Below are 16,406 nucleotides of genomic sequence, written 5' to 3'. Positions count from 1 at the left end.
GCATGTTGCACTGAAATCAGCTGATATTGATAATCTATACATTCCCATCTCTTGTCCCCAAGATTTCTGCAGAACTCTTATACCATCTCTTCTATTTCTGAATTTGACATTTGCATGGCCTTTCTCTCCAGTCACCATTTTTCCTCATCAAAACAGGCCCTTTGCAGAGTTAAAAGTCCTTTAGACAAACCTGTGTAGTGCTAATTCAGTTTTCAAAGTAATCAGTCACGATTTTCTCATGCATATGAAGCAAATAAGATTTTCAGGTGGGCTCTCTTAAGCCAGGAGAGAATGTGGCTATTTGGAATAGGCCTCTTTGCCACGCAGAATTAATCTAAGTTCTTCAAGTGGACACAATAATTATTTTGTGCATATTTTAAGAAAGCTGAACTGGATAGCTCCTGTCTAATTTTATCTGGCACATGTACAGAGAATTTACACTCTAAATTACATATCAAGGCACTAATTACCCAGAGGAAAAACTCCAGGGGCAACTTGCTAGACGTAGTGCAGTGAATTAGGAAGGAAATAATTAGTCATCATTATCATTATTACAGAAATCAGCTTAGGGCAAAGTGAAAGAAGGCATGGAGTCTATTTCCTGCAGAGTGCGGGGAGACTTAGTAATAGTTTAAGAAGTATAAGGGATTAATATGATTATTGCTAATAAGTGACAAAGGGACAGACTTCAGTGTTAAGTTAAAAAACAACTTTATTTTTCTATGTACTATGTAGCCAAATAACATTATGACAATTCATCCTGAATTTGCACAAACCGAACTTTCAAGCATTTTCTTGATTCTCAGAAGTTTGTCAGCATTTGACATAATCTGAATACATACAGTGAGTAAAAAAGTGGCAGGAACACAGTGCAAACACATGAGACACGGCGTTTCAACTGAATAGAAATATTCATTAAAGGGGCAGATTTAGGTGGGAGAGAGAGAGGTACTCAGAAACAGCAGCAAATGTATACCTCGTCAGAAATCACGTATTGGAACTCTGGCTTAACCCAGCCAAGAGATTAAGCTGTCCACCGTTTTATACTTTTCAGGGTCTTCAGAGAAAATGAACTATTTGGGGGGCAGGATGAGCCCTCCCTCTGTCTCCCCAAAGTGAACTTAAGAGATGCTACTGCATTTGCCAGTGAATAACTCAGGGAAGATGGAATAACAGTGGAAAACCGAATCAGCAGCACATGGCTGGGGCCCAGAACTGGAAAACTGTTACAGTTCTGGTCCAAAAGATCCACATTTTTTTTTAAAGTTTCTAAATCAAAAAGAGAAGACAAGTCCTTCCATCTTTTAGGTGATGCCCTCCCTAGTACTTCTGATGTCTTCTCCACTTGTTTCGTTAGCTGGATGATGACAGAGTTCTGTTCTGAGTTACTACGATATTACCAAAAATGGGAACTGTCTGACTAGCATTAGCATTAGCAGATTCAGGATTCATAGAATAATATTTATTGACTCTTAATTTTAGTCTGCAAAAGCAAATAGAATTATACTGACATTTGTCTTATCTGTTCACTGGTAAGTATTGCTGACAGCTCATTATGACAGGCAACAGATGTTCACTGTTGGAATAAATGCATCACCATGGTGGATCATGTATTTAGCACAAAATTAGAGAGTAAAAAAGTGTATGAACAGCAGACAGACTTTTCTTATAGTAGAAAACAAACAATAAAACCTCTCATGGCAAAACATCAATAAGAGAAACAAAGAAGATGCTTTTTTAATGCCAGAAATCATAGCAAGTTTGCAAGAATTTGGACTTCTCTTATCTCAAATAACCCAAAGAGGATTCCAGGGCAAGAACCCCCTCCACAAAGTTGGCCTAAGAGTCAGGCAAGGAGCTGTCTCTTGCACAAAACACTAGTAACAGACACATTTTCCAAATTTTTCTGAAAAAGTTGTGCTCACTGCACAAGATGCCATGTGAAATTGTTAGAACTCACGAAAACAGCCGAGAAGCACAATGGGACAAGGGAAGAGAAATACATCGGTGAATCAGGGAAAGGTACAAGTGTACATGATAGATGTCTTTGTTTCAAGAACCTAGATTACTGAAGATGCTGTGTTAGAAACCAAACAAAACTCAACACATAATAAGCAAATACAGATCGCTTAGGTAGGTCCACTTGGGATATTCCTAAGTGCTGCCTTCAACCAGATCCTCACCAAACGATTGTTATCCACTTCATCATTAAAGCAAAATCAAAAAGCTCAGCCATGACAAGCTTCAAAAAGCCACAGGAGTTAAGAATACATGATGGGGCTTTTACAGTTAACACAGCAGTTTCTCATGAAATCTCATGGAGGTTGGAGAATAGAGCTAGCTGTTCCTTTTCCAGCAAAAGCACTTGTAAAACACAGAATGTGATTAGACACCTTATACTGTGAGCTGATCAGTTAAAGAACTTTAGAAAAGTCAGCAGTTCGTTACCTGAGTTTACCATTTAAAGGCCGAGTAGTAATTGTTTTTTGCTAAAGGTGGGCAAAAACTTACAATATTAAAAAGGGACAGAGTTGGAAAATCTAGACTCAAAATGCAGTTTGAGACTTGTAAATTTTTATAAAATCTAATAGAAATATTTATGAGCTTTCCTTGTTAAGTAGTTGTTTATGCTAACTTATGGGATATTATTTGAAACAGGTTGGGGGGCTCAGCCTGTAAAAGGCATTGAAAAAAAAACAACAAATTTCTGATTTTGATCAAATTGTCACAGGTGATAAGTGACATATTAGTGATTCACTTCAGTTATGAACATACAAGAGATTGCTAACATCAGATAAAGACTTCAGCATAAATATAATTTTAACCTGAAACACACCCTCTTTGAAAGGTGATACAGAAAACAACCATACATTTTATCCAGAAAAATAGTGTATCCAGTGTTTTGCCATCTGTTCTGTGAATTCACCTTGCTGCAGGGTCTTTTTGCAATGTTGACCATCAACAATCTGCTAATTGCTTGCTCGCTTAAAGCAGCGGGGGTTATTTTTCGAAATATGACACACTGCTCATAGACAGGTTCCAAGGATATTTCAGAATTGAACATTTCATCATATAATAACTGTAACAGTGTTATTATTATACATATTAATAATAAAGTCATTGTTTCAATTCCAAGTCTTAATAATTCAGCTATATAAAATCACCTAAAACTTACACAGCAGAAACTGCCAAGCACTTCTATTTATATGACTGCATTAATAAACAAAGGAAAAGTGATGCTTTCCCTGACCTTTCACCCCATGATGTATTGTAAGATTTAAGACACAACTGAGAAGTGTTACATTTGTTGAGCAGTTCCCAGAGATGTCTTCTGTATGATTCAAAGTAGCACTGGGCTAATTTGCCAGGGTCAAGGAGCAATTTTTAAAAACAGCATTGTGAAAACTCAAATCATGCTACTTCTTTTTTTTTTTTCAAGTCCCCAAAATTCCTTAGGTCAATCCAGGGCTCAGAAAATTGTTTCTGTGATTTGACAACAAAACAAAATTCCTGTGACCAGCAGGATTGGTCCTTTGTTGAGGGCATAAATAGTATAGGTCACTTTCCTGCTCTATACAGCTTAGCAGTTGTTGAAATATTTTGCTCAAGACTCTTTACTATGCTTGATTTTAAAGGGGAAAGGTAGATAAAAGTTCTGCTGAGCATCCGGTAAAATTATTGCTAAGGGCAACCTCTTAGCAATTTATTTATCCTTTAATCAAGTCACAGAACCATTTTAGATGAGCGGCACAGTTGAAGCCAGCCAGCACAGAGTTTCCGTGCTTGCATCACAAGCGTTCACAGCGAGGGCAGGCCTGAGGGAAATCGATTCATACCGATGTGCAACAGGCAGAACGTCGAGAGAGGAACACTGCTACACTAGCTAGAAGAAGGCGAGCGCCTGGCTGGAGCATAGCAGCTCGCTATAACAGAGTGCCTGAGCATCTGCATAGCAAAATCTCAAAGATGATTCAATTATCCAGAGGCAGGCTCCTAAATCTATGATTTTAAAAAATTGAATTACCTATTAGAATATTAGGATTAATCTGGTTTCCTGAACGTAAATATCCAGTACTACAGAGCAATGTTAAGGATGGGGGGAATCTCTTACTTAGTTTTCAAATGATGTTTTTAAATGTGGGTAAAGATACAAATGAGTTAAATCATGTATGACCAATTGAAGCATTCTTCACCCCCTTACAGTCTGTGTCGAAAGAAAACTGTCACGAATATGAAATAAGCTACAGGAGAGATCCGTGGAGGCAGGGGAATAACTAAACACCAACACTCTGTGGCAATGCACTGGTGTGCTACAGAACAAAGGATGCAGCCAGTGGAGACGGCAACGAGTGACGAAAACAATGAAAACGAAAGCAAAGACCCTGTACACAGGTGTAAACAAACTGAACGTGACCTTGGCAAAATGTCTTCACACATCCCCAAAATGCCAAAATGCATGCAACTTATCATTCCCTCCCTTTCATAAGAATAAACTGAAGAAACAAAACAAAAACAGAAGGAACCATCTCATACTACCAGTAGAAAATGATAATAGGTACAATAGGTTCCCAGACAAATAAAACTTTAAAATATTAATATTGAAAAAATACAATTAAATTTTTATTTAAAAATACATACTCCTTACTTGAACTTTGTGTACATTTTGCTTTGTGTGAAAAATAAAATAAAATAATAAGAAAGGCATTAAGACTGCCTAATGATTTATACTGTATTTGGTTGAAGCGTGTTTCAGTCAAACTTGAACAAAAAATAAGTTATTCTGTTTTCATTTGCTCCCGGACATCAGAAGGCAGAGTTTCAAAGAGAGCATCTTCCACGACCAACCCAGCTCGTTTCAAAGCCCGGCAGTCCCCCAGCTCAGGGGGGAGGATTTCAAAGTGATTGCCTTTAACATCTAAGTAGGAAAGAAACAATAAATTCCCGATTTTTGGTGAAAGTACGGATAGGCTGTTTTTCCCAATCTTCAGGGTTTTTAGTTTCTTGCAGAAGTAGAGTTCATCTGGAAGGCTTTCCACTTTGTTACAAGTGATGGAAAAATACTGTAAACTTTGCAGAACTCCGATTTCGGGTGGGATGAACCGAATGTCATTGTAGGACAAGTCCAGATATCGGATTTTGTTGCATAGGAAGAGGTGGGAGGGCAGCACCTCTATTTTATTGTGACTGAAGGAGAGCCGTTCCAGGCTGGTGAGCTTCTTGATATGCTCTGGGATATAGGTGATGCTGTTGTACCACAGCTTAAGCACTGTTAACTTTCTCAAGTGTTGAAAGCTGACGATTTCTTCTATGGATTTCAGATTGTTTTCCTTCAGGTCCAGTTCCTGGAGGCTGAGCAAGCTGAACACGGCATGGGGAATGCGCTCGAGGTCGCAGTGGACCAGCTCCAGCTCTGTCAGGTTGGTCATCTTCTTGAGATTGTTGAGCATCACCAGCTTGGTGCCATCATTGTGAATGCACATCTTCTGCAGGTGGCTGGACACATCCACCACTGCCTGTGGGATTTTGGTAACATTGCTTTTGATGGAGAGAATTTTAAGGCTTTTGAGATCCCGCAGAGACTCGAGGGTGACATTTTTGGAAATATCGTGACTCAGGGAGCCAACCAGGTAGAGCTCTTCCAGATTCCGGAGTCCGTACATCCATGGGGGCAGCTCCCTCATGTCATCAAACTTGACACTCAAGACCTTGAGGTTCTCCTTCAGGAACGACAGAGCTGCACTGTGGATTTTGACTGAGCACTGGTGCAGAGAGAGCTCTTGGAGATTGTCTAGCTGTGCAATGGTGGCTGGTATCATGACGTTCTTAATGATTTCAAGTTTGAGAGACTGCAACTCTGTGATTTCAAAAACAGTATCCGGAAGGCCAGAAAGCATGATAAGAGGCAATTCCAGTCGGTTGTGGGCATTGGTCTGCAGCTTCTGCCTCAGTTTATCAGGAGTCCACTCATTATTTAAGTTCAGCTGCTTTAGCTTGTTTTCGCTGACTTCAGATAGGAACACTGCAAATCGTTTGGAGTAGAGAGGATCATATTGGTCTATCATATGAAGCATAAAAGCAAAGTCATTTTTCACATCAGGAATATCATCTATTCCAGTCTCTTGTCGGACATATTCAAAAGAATATTCCCGTAGTGAGCGGTAGAAGAGCCAGTATAAGGTATAAAGGCACGTCAGTCCATAGATGCTTACAAAGCAAAGGTAGCAAAAGGAGAGTTTTGAGAACAAGTGTGCCATGGTGTGGTTGCAAGAAAAGTTTTTGTATCCAGTCATGTCCTGTATGTCAACATTGCAGTCCACTGTAAACTGGACTTTGGAAACCAGGGCACTGTTATAGGCAATGATGATCAGGAACTTGATAACCTTAAGTACAGTCTGGCGCACATACATGGCATAGAGTATATCCCCTTCTTCCACGTGCAACCTGAACTTCTTCACCTTCTCAAACAAGGCCTTGGCCTGCTCCCCTTCCTTTTTATCTAGGGCTCCTGCGGTGGTTTTGTCCACCACAAACTTCTCTGGAATGGATTTGAGTGACTGAGCGTTGACCAGGCTGCCTTCTGGACCAGACTGGACGGTATTGGACCGATTCACATTGTTCTTCCTACTGTCCTTTTCTTCTGAGTCCTCCCCAGACACCTCCGAGAGAGCCCGAGTGGTCCAGGGAGAGTCAAAGCACTTGCCCAGAATGGAGATGAAATGCTCTATTTTGGAGCTGGAGCCAGGGAATTTGAACCAAAAGTTACTGCAGAGCATGAAGACCAAGGTGTGGATGAGGACAAGGTAAGGGAAATACTTGGCATACCAGTGCAGGGCCCGCTCATAGCACATCTGGTTTATAAAGCTATATTGCTGAAGGTCCAAGTCTGTCTTCAGCCCCTTCATTTCCACAGTGGCAGGGTTAACAGGAGACGGCTTGGGTGGGGGCAGTGGGGTGGTACTGGCAGCTGCCTGGGAGACATTCGAAATGGATGAGTGGTTCTGAGCAGGCTGCACTCTTTTCGGAAGGCAGATGATCTTGTCTTGCATGACCTGGAACACAGAAATCATATTTTCAAATTATCTTACTCAAAGAGCTTTCATAATGTCATTAGTGTGAAGAAGGCAGCAATAACATCCAATAACTGTCCACTTCCTCTGCCTGCAGAATCTAATGTTCAATGCCAGCATCAAGATTTTATTCTTAGCTCACATATTAAAGAAAAAAATGAAATAGCCGATGGTCTTCATCACAGTTAAGTTATATCATAAAACATTGGTTTTGTCAGTATACGGGATTCAGAAAAAGTGAACAGAACATTTTCATGTGTTTTAAAAATACATATTCATTATTTTAGAGAGAATGAGAAGGATGACATCGGTGGGAGTTGGGGAATGGAGAGAGATCTTCCTTATTTTAGACACCCAACTGTCCAAAGCTGCTGGTACTGAGCCAGGCTTTAGCTGGGATCCAGGAAGTAGGTGCTGAGAACTTGACTCAGGACTTGCACAGAGCTGAGATCACCAAATCCTTGAGTTGTCACTGCTGCCCTCCACAGTGTGCACTAGCAGGAGGCTGGCGTCAGGAGGTGCAGCTCGCGGGGTGACCCAGGTACTTTGATATGGGTTGTGGGTATCTTGACCACTAGTACCAATGCCCACTCCTCACACTGTTATTGCTGTTTCGACAGGTTGGCTACATGGGTAGCAGCAGCCCGATGACTGGAGCCAGCACTGCTGCCTCCCAGGGTTTGGATTAGCAGGAAGCTGGAGCTAGGAGGAGGAGCTGAGAATCCTGGTACTCTGATGTGTGACTTGGAAAGGTTCTTGTCTGTGTTTTCGTATGCTCTTCAAAACCCGCATCTTTCCTCTCCCAGAAAGCTGGTAAGTCAGTCATCAGGTCTGGGAAGCACATCCCTTTACCAAACTCCACACTGAACTGAGTGACTCTCAATATTAACTTAGCTTGTAACATTATTTGTATTACTGAGTAGTAAAAGTGATGGAAAGAAGAAGGAAAAAAATTCCTGTCTTTATTGTTTCCCATGTGCCTCCTACCCACATCCTGGAATATATGCACAGATTAATATGAATGGCTTTATCAATAATGAGAGTTTTGCTAAACTTTTATAGAAACCAGTACTTCAGAGATGATCAAACACAAACATGTTCAATAGTAAAATAATTATGTTTGGGCCCAGTGCGGTAGCATAGTGGCTAAAGTTCTTGCCTCGCATGCGCCATGATCCCATATGGATGCCACTTCTAATCCTGGCTGCTCCACTTCCTTTCCAGCTCTCTGCTGGTGGCCTGAAAAACCAGCAGAGGACCCTGCCTTGGGACCCTGCACCCACGTGGGAGACCCAGAGGAGGCTCCTGGTTCCTGTTTTCAGATTGGTTCAGCTCTGGTCATTGTGGCCAATTTGGGAATAAATTCGTGGATGGAAGATCTTCCTCTCTCTTTTCTCTCTGTATATCTGACTTTCCAATAAAAATTAAAAAGAAATCTTTAAAAATTATGTCTAAGTTCGCTAGCTTTTCACATGATATATTACCTTGAGAAGCTCTTTCTTTCTACCACGGTTCTTCTGATTTACGAAAAGAATATTAAATTGTAAGACTACCCGCCAGTCTCTTAAGAAGACAGTTTGGGAGAGGAATAAGGCATTCTGGCTGGAAACAAGATTGGATGAGGCAGATGGGGAGTGATTATCCTTAGGAAGCATCAAACAATGAAAAGGAAGAGTAATAACTGAGAAGTACACAGCAACTAGTGATGTGGAATTAATAACACAGGGAAATCTGGTGTCTAAAATAGTCAATGGCTGGATATCATTTAGTGATCCTGTAGCAAAGTGTTAAGTGATTTCGCAACCAACAAAAGTCCTTTGTATTGATTATAAACATAGAAACTGAACTCATGGCAAACTAGACTTGCTATGGCATGCGCTATATTCACAAACTGAGGACCAAGGAACTCACAGCCTACCATGCAGAAGTCCAAGGCTGAAAGCGGTGTGAAGCGTCCATCATACAGTAAAGTGCCTCGGACACAGGACGCTGCCAATATACACCTTCTGAGTGAAGAAGGAGGCCAGCACTGGCAGCAGTCTTCCCAGCTCAGGGCTGCATCTTCCTGAATGTTTGGGAGCTTTACCCAGGGCAGAAGATATACTTGTTCTCTTACTCTTCATGAAAATAGAATTCTTGAAACGTGCCTGCTACAATCCCAGGAGGCTAAAGACAGTGGTCTATTTTCTAAAAGGTATTAATCATGCAGAAATGAGCAGAGCAGGATAAAAAAAAAAAAAGGCCCACATCTTGGAAGTTCATCACTATCAGCACTAAGATCACCAGTGATGGATCAGAAGATGCGGAAGGAATGTGAGGGCAGGTCATCCATTGCTGACAGCCAAGTTAGAGAGCCCAACAGCAAGCAAAGGGAGGATTCCAACTGTAAAACAGCTACTGGAAAGAGCAGTAAGTTACCACCCATGTTAAATAGAAGCAATCTTTTTGAATACTGCAAGACAGAGAAAAGGGGGAGAAGGATTTTAGTATTTTCAAAGATATTGAAAAAGAAAAAAAAAGAAATAAGACAGTCAAAAAAGGACAGGAGAGCTTCCTTATAAATAAAAAGTGAAGAGTGCTTCTGCTGTATCTTTGGGAAAAACAATAGCCTAAAAGAACTTAGTTTTTGCTTCATCAGTTCCGCCCTTTGAGTTTTCCTACTGAAACCTAATTTTCACTTTTCTTTACCTTCAGCAGGTGAATAAACATTAGGGTTCCAAACAAGCCTTAAATAAAGGCTGTAAAACAAATATCAAAAATTAGCATGGTTCCAGGCTGCCAAGGTGGGACAAATGGAGACTGAAGGAAAGAGGATACTTCTCATTCTTCTGCTGTTTTACAAAACTCTGAAGCTCAGCTTCTCACCACCAGCTCATATACACACACATTATCACAAGGCAGAGGAATTCTACCATTGTCTTTTTTTTTTTTAATTTAATTTTGAAAGGCAGAGGGACACACAGAGAGACACAGAAAAATCTCTTGGCTCACTAGCTAACTCCCCAAGTTTTCCCAACAGCCAGAACCTGGCTGGGACAAAGCCAGGCGTCTGAAACTAAATCCAGGTCTCCCTGTAAGTGACAGGGTGTGTACTGGCAGGAAGCTGGAATCAGAAACAGAGCTGGAACTCAAACACAGGAACTTTGCTATGGGATGGAGGCACATTGTTTTTCTTTATTTTTGACAATCTTTACATTAGGGCACAAAGGTTCAAGAGCTACAGGAAAGTGGGTAAGACTATTATTTCCACGTTCTCTTCTTTTTCTGTATCTGGGGTAAAGAGGGAGATAAAGGGAAAAGCCCCACCCAGCCTCCCACCCACCCCAGGTCCCCGATGTGGGGCATGCTCTGAGCGTCTTGCTCAAGTGGTTTTGGTAGTTCAACAGTTCTGAATTGCTGCCAATCTTGCCATTCCAAGCACGATGAAGCTGCTGCAGAATCTACTGATTGACACAGTCCACCCTAGAGGGATGGAGACACCTTCACCACTGTGCTAAATGCCTGGTCCTCTTCCATTTTCTTCTAGGGATAATCCTCACATTGCTTTTGTTCAAAAAAAAAAAAAAGGCTTGAGAAAAGAACTACATGGTATGTATGTGTAGGAAGAGGGAGCTAGGGGCAGGGGGATAAACTGGCGAGGGGAAAACAATAAAAAGCAAAATGAGCAAGATAATGTGCTCCAAAATATATTAAGATGAAATTAACATTCTGAAAGCTGACATGTACATTCATTACGAATAAATTAGGTCCACTATGGAAAATATGTAAGTGTGAGAATGGGGAAGAAGTCACAGAAGGAGAATCACTAACAGCAGGGTCAGCAAGGAAACACTGCTAACTTTGTGTTGGGATGAACAGGCTTGCAAACAGGAGAGTCAACAAGCACAGGGGGCTCTAGCAGAAGAGAAGTAGGCTGAGCAACAGTCTGGTCAAAATAGTGGCTCAGCATTTCTGTTCTGACACACAATTGCCTCTCCACTTTTCTCAAGCCTTCAGCACAGTATAGAATGCTACACAAGTTTACCCTGATTGCCTTTTATGAATGAACTTTCTAAAAATCACAGCAAATTTTATGCTTAGATCAAAGCTGCATTCATAGGAAGAGTTTGGGAAGGGTAAACAAATTCTGTAACATAAATTATTTCTATAGAAATAGAAACTAAGACAATAAGAACTGTTTCAGGGGTTTGTCAAAACTTGGAGAATACATTAGACAAAAGGTAGGACCACATCTGCTAGATACTTTTTTACACATGCACACACACACACAGCTACCATCTGCTAGTTCACTTACTAAATGCCTAGGATGTCTGGCACTGGGCCCTGTCAAAGCCAGGAGCCAGGAACTTGATTCAGGTCTCTCTTGCATGTGGCAGGGCCCCAACTATCTGAGGTATCACCACTGCCTCCGAGGGTCTGTACTGGTGGGAAGTTTGGTGTGGAAGAGAAGCAAACACCAGCTCTCTGATGTGAGATGCAAGCATCTTAACTAACGTTTTAACCACTGAACTAAACCCTCATCTCTGTTCTAGGAGCAGCTAACATAGTGTGCTTCCCAATTTGAGTCCCTGGAGGGAAGAAAATGCACATGTAACTGTTCTATGTCTGTGATAATATCTACATGATATTTCTCGAAAAGAAATTCAAATGAAAGGATTGAAGACATGGGCTCCCTATCAATTAGATTCTTTTTAAAGATTTATTTTTATTATTTTTTATTGCAAAGGCGGATATACAGAGAGGAGAGACAGAGAGGAAGATCTTCCGTCCGATGATTCACTCCCCAAGTGAGCGCAATAGCCCATGCTATGCCGATCCGAAGCCAGGAGCCTCTTCTGGGTCTCCCACGCGGGTGCAGGGTCCCAAAGCCTTGGGCCGTCCTCGACTGCTTTCCCGGGCCACAAGCAGGGAGCGGGAAGGGAAGCGGGGCTGCAGGGATAGAACCGGCGCCCATATGGGATCCCAGTGCAAGGCAAGGACCCCAACCACTTGTGCCACCGCGCCGGACCCTCAATTAGATTCTTGAATTCTCATCTGTAAATAATCATGTGGAGAAAAGATCACAGCTGCTTTTGTAAATAACAGCAGGACCTTGAAGATCCTCCCTCCATTTTAATGAAATAAACTGAATTTCTTTGTTTTTGTTTTATATAAGAGGAGATTTTCTAGAAAAAACAAAGTAAAAGAACTGGAGCCACAGCATGTAGGCTGAGCCTCAGCCTACAGTGCCAGCATTCCATACAGGGACTGCTTTGAGTGCTCGCTGCTCCATTTGCCACCCAGTTCTCTGTTTATGGCCTGGCAAAGTAGTGGAGGATGGCTCAAGTCCTTGAGATTCTGCATCCATGTGGGAAACCTGGAAGAAACTCTTGGCTCAAGGCTTCAGACTAACTAGCTCCAGCTAGTGTGCCCACTTGGGGATTGAACCAACAGAAAGAAGAGCTCTCTGTCTCTCCTCTTTGAAAAATCTGCCTTTCAAATAAAAAAGTAAATGTTTAACAAACAAGCCAAGAAGTCAACTACAAACCAAAAATTCAAGCCTCCTTAACAATGGGAACAATCCTTCCAAATCCACCCTGTAATGTTGAACCTCGGGGGCGGGGGCGGGGGCGGGGGCAGAGGGTGTGTTTTAAACTATAATGATTCATTTTAAATTGTGCAGTTTCAAGTGGAATGTGTGCATAGCTTACATCATATCTAGAAATACCCTGAACAGTCCATGTGAACTCAGAGTCTTTAAAAGTAATTTTTAATATTGTAAAATCATTAACATTTATGGATACATTTTTATGGTATAATGTAGCTTTGCTGATAGCTATCATGTGTTCAATCTTTTGTTTTCCTAAGCAGAATTATCAAGATCATTTTCTGGGTCATTTTCTGAAGTGAGCACCAGCTTCAGGCCCCAGACCTAACCAAAAATGACACAATTCAGGCTAAATGCCACAACAAAGCTTTAAGGAAGCAAATGGATCAGTTTTGTTTGTTTGTTTGTTTGTTTAAGGAAGTAACCCTGGATTCAGTTTTTCCTTAAAAGAGATTTCAGTCTACCTGAGTCAACATAAAGGAAGTCCGCTGTGTTTTAACCCTTAGGAAAAGTAATCTGAAGTCATCCAATCAGCCTCCACCCTTTTAGTTTGTTTCCTTAGTTCTACCTTACAAACCCCACTTGCCCAAAGAGAATTTTGTTCTGTTTAGCTCAGGAATTGGGAATAAAAAACAATTAGAGAGATAGCTAACTTGTTTTGTTGTCTTCCGACAGGTAGAATCACCATGACAACAAGAAGTTGGAGTCACACTGGAAGAGCAGCACCTGCTTGTGATAGATAACCCTTTAAAGCATTCTCCATTTGCATGAATGAGAAAAAGGCCGAAGTAAAAACAAAACAAACCACTTGCGTCAGAGAAACTACTTGAAATAACGGAAGATAAACTGACAAGAATAAAGGGCAACTTACTGTTACACCAGAGGCAGAAATGGCAACTCTGAGGGCTGGTATAGGACTAATGCTGTTCTATTGGGATATCATGGGACAACGAGCCCCTCTCCCAAGTTATGCTTGGGAGAAAGATAACTAAATCAGCATTAGGATTAGAAGGGTTCAAAGCTGTGCTTCTCCTTTACAATGAAAAGCACAACCAACGTGCTTAGAGTTAGAAATAAAACAAAACCTGGAAGTATTTTTATTGGGATTGACATTTTAAAAACTGACATTTTTATGGTGTTGATTCTTCCTCTCCATGACATATGCCCTCATTTGTTGTATTGTTCAGGAGTATTCCATTGTTTTTCCACACATATATTTTTAACTTTCACGGTAAAGTTATATCCATGTATTTTATTTTTTGTTTACATAAAGCTGTCAAAATTTTTTATTAAAAGAATAACTATCTTAGAGACAGAGAACTTGAATTTGTGAATTCGCTCCCTAATGGCCACAATGGCTTGGGCTGGTCAGGCCAAAGCTGCAAACAAAGAATGCAATTCAGGTCTCATGTGGGTGACAGGAACCATATCAAGTGAGTCATCACCATTGTTGAACAAAGATGTCAGGTAAGTTATACAACTGTGTGTTGATGCCAACTTCCCCTCCTTTTCTCCTGGTCTATCTCATTGCTGAGAAGAATGCTGTCAGATTGATTTTGCTTTTTAGGGATCCATCTAGGATAGTCTTCTTTCTTTCTTTTTTAGATTTTATATCAATTGTAAATGTCTATGGACATTCAGTTCCACATCTGGAGCTAAGGATCTGACTGTCATCAGTTTGGGATAATTCTCACATATAGTTCTCCAAATGTTGGTTCAAAGATTGCTCCATGCTTTCTTCCACACATTTTGTAAGAAATATGTGTGTCATCCATCTTTCTTTGCTGAGCTCTCGTAAACTCAGGGCTCTTACCTAATGCGTTACTTCTGTACAAACCTGAGTACAGTCAAGTTAAGAACTTGCATTTTTTTAAAAAACATACTGGTTACTCAATACTATGTCCACTAATTCCATAACGTTATAAATTGTTGCTGATGTTATGTTGGGGCTTCTTAATTGATCGGGATGATACTCTGCCGGCTCTACCTTCACACTAGAGATGGTCTCCCCAAGAAGCTGTTGAACTTATCTGGATAATAAGATACTGGACGCTATGCTTGGTATATGCTTGCAATGAAAGAATCTCAACTAAACTTGAACTGTGGCAATGCATCAAGGTGGAGGAATCCAGCATGGGGGTAGGGTTTGGGGAGGGGTGGTGGGGAATCGCAGTACCTATAAAACTGTGTCACATAATGCAATGTAATCAATAAAAAAAATAAAAATTCATTCACTGTTTTGTTTCTATTATTTCTGAATTTTATAACTGTTTTTATGTTCATCTATTTGGTAAATAAATATATATGTTCACACAACGTACACACACATATAATTCATTGCAACTGTTTCAAAGCGTAATTTCACTTGGAGTGAACCAGTGTTCCAATAGCTGATGTTGTTGACAGCTCTTAGTATAGCTTCCTTCATGCATTCAGTTTTCTAGGAGAGTTCTTAGTAGAAGGCTTTTTTACTGCTGCTTCGTGTGTGTGTGTGTGTGTGTGTGTGTGTGTGTGTGTGTGTGTGTGTGTGTGTGTGTGTGGTTTCCCATAGCTGGCCCCAAAACCTTGGCTGCCCAGGGACCTATCACTGTGTGTGATGTTCCACCGCCATGCAGGGAGACAGTGGAGGCTGACTCAGTTCCTGCCTGGGAGGCATGGAGATGTTGTTTCCTCTGCACCGCCTGTTCCAGTGTTCAGTTAATTGTCATTCTTTTAAGCTTCCTTTGACAGTGGAGACCTTGGCCTCAAACAGAGACCAGGCTCCAGTGTCTTATCATTGGTGCATTTCTAGCTCCCTTTGCTGGCAGGAACAGGACTCCTGGCTGCGGCTGGTTAGTTTTGGAAGATAGCCCAACCAAGGATTCTGCCCTGCTCAACACCACACCAAAGCTCAGCTTGGTTTCCATTCCATGTATGCACTTTTGTCACCTCCTTTTATATTTTATTCACCATGATTATAAATATTAGCGGGATGCTTGAAATATTACACTTGCTCTATCACTTTTTCCAGAAGAATGTGGATATTTCAAATTTATTTCTTTAATCATTTATTTACTTGAGGCACAGAGAGGCAGAGAGAAAAAGAGACGGACACAGAGAGATCTCCTGTCTATTTACTCCCCAAATGCCTACAACAGCTGGGGCTGGTCCAGGTTGAGGTTAGGAGCCAGTACGTCAATCCAGCTCTACCTACATGGGTGACAGGAGCCTAGTGCTCGAGTCATCACTGCTGTCTCCCAAGGTGTGCATTATCAGAAATTTGGAACCGGAATCAATCTGAACTCAAACCCACACACTCCAATGGGATGAGTACTAAGTACTGTCTTCACCACTTGGAAATTCTTTTTATTTTCAATGTAAAGATTTGTTGAGACGAGTTAACATTATGAGGAACCAGTACTGCTGTGTAGCAACACACAAGATAAACTTACAATGCCACCGTAATCTTCTTCCTGAAGAAGCCTGGCTTCTTTCACATACCTCCCACTTATAGGACCTGTGACTACTTATTTTCCTATATCCCATAATTATGACTGTATTGTCACAGAAAGGGGAAGTGAATGGGAAAATTTGCAGTGTGATAAAAGAAGCGGTACCATTCTAGTATGTTAATTTGTAATTCAGACGTATTATCTAGGTAGTGTTTTAACTTGGTTAGTGCAGGTCTGACCCAAACAGAGCCATGCAAGGGCAGATGCACCAATGCAAAAGTGACTTTTTTTTCTTCACTTTAGATTGAAATAAAGCTGGTA

General features: G+C 41.0%; 1 protein-coding gene across 1 annotated transcript in view; it reads right to left on the bottom strand.

The window, feature by feature from the left end:
- Nucleotides 1–694: 694 nt before the first annotated feature.
- The window catches only part of LRRC8C (leucine rich repeat containing 8 VRAC subunit C), a 79,494-nt gene continuing 63,782 nt past the window's right edge, over nucleotides 695–16,406 (bottom strand). The window contains exon 3 of the mRNA XM_040998901.1: nucleotides 695–7,049. Coding sequence (XP_040854835.1) covers nucleotides 4,776–7,049 — 2,274 coding nt within the window. The 3' untranslated portion in view covers nucleotides 695–4,775. The remainder of the gene's footprint in view (nucleotides 7,050–16,406) is intronic.

Source organism: Ochotona curzoniae, unplaced genomic scaffold (assembly GCF_017591425.1).
Source record: "Ochotona curzoniae isolate NIBS_2020 unplaced genomic scaffold, NIBS_Ocur_1.0 scaffold_1037, whole genome shotgun sequence".
NCBI lineage: Eukaryota > Metazoa > Chordata > Mammalia > Lagomorpha > Ochotonidae > Ochotona > Ochotona curzoniae.
This window is presented reverse-complemented; position numbering and strand designations above follow the sequence as displayed.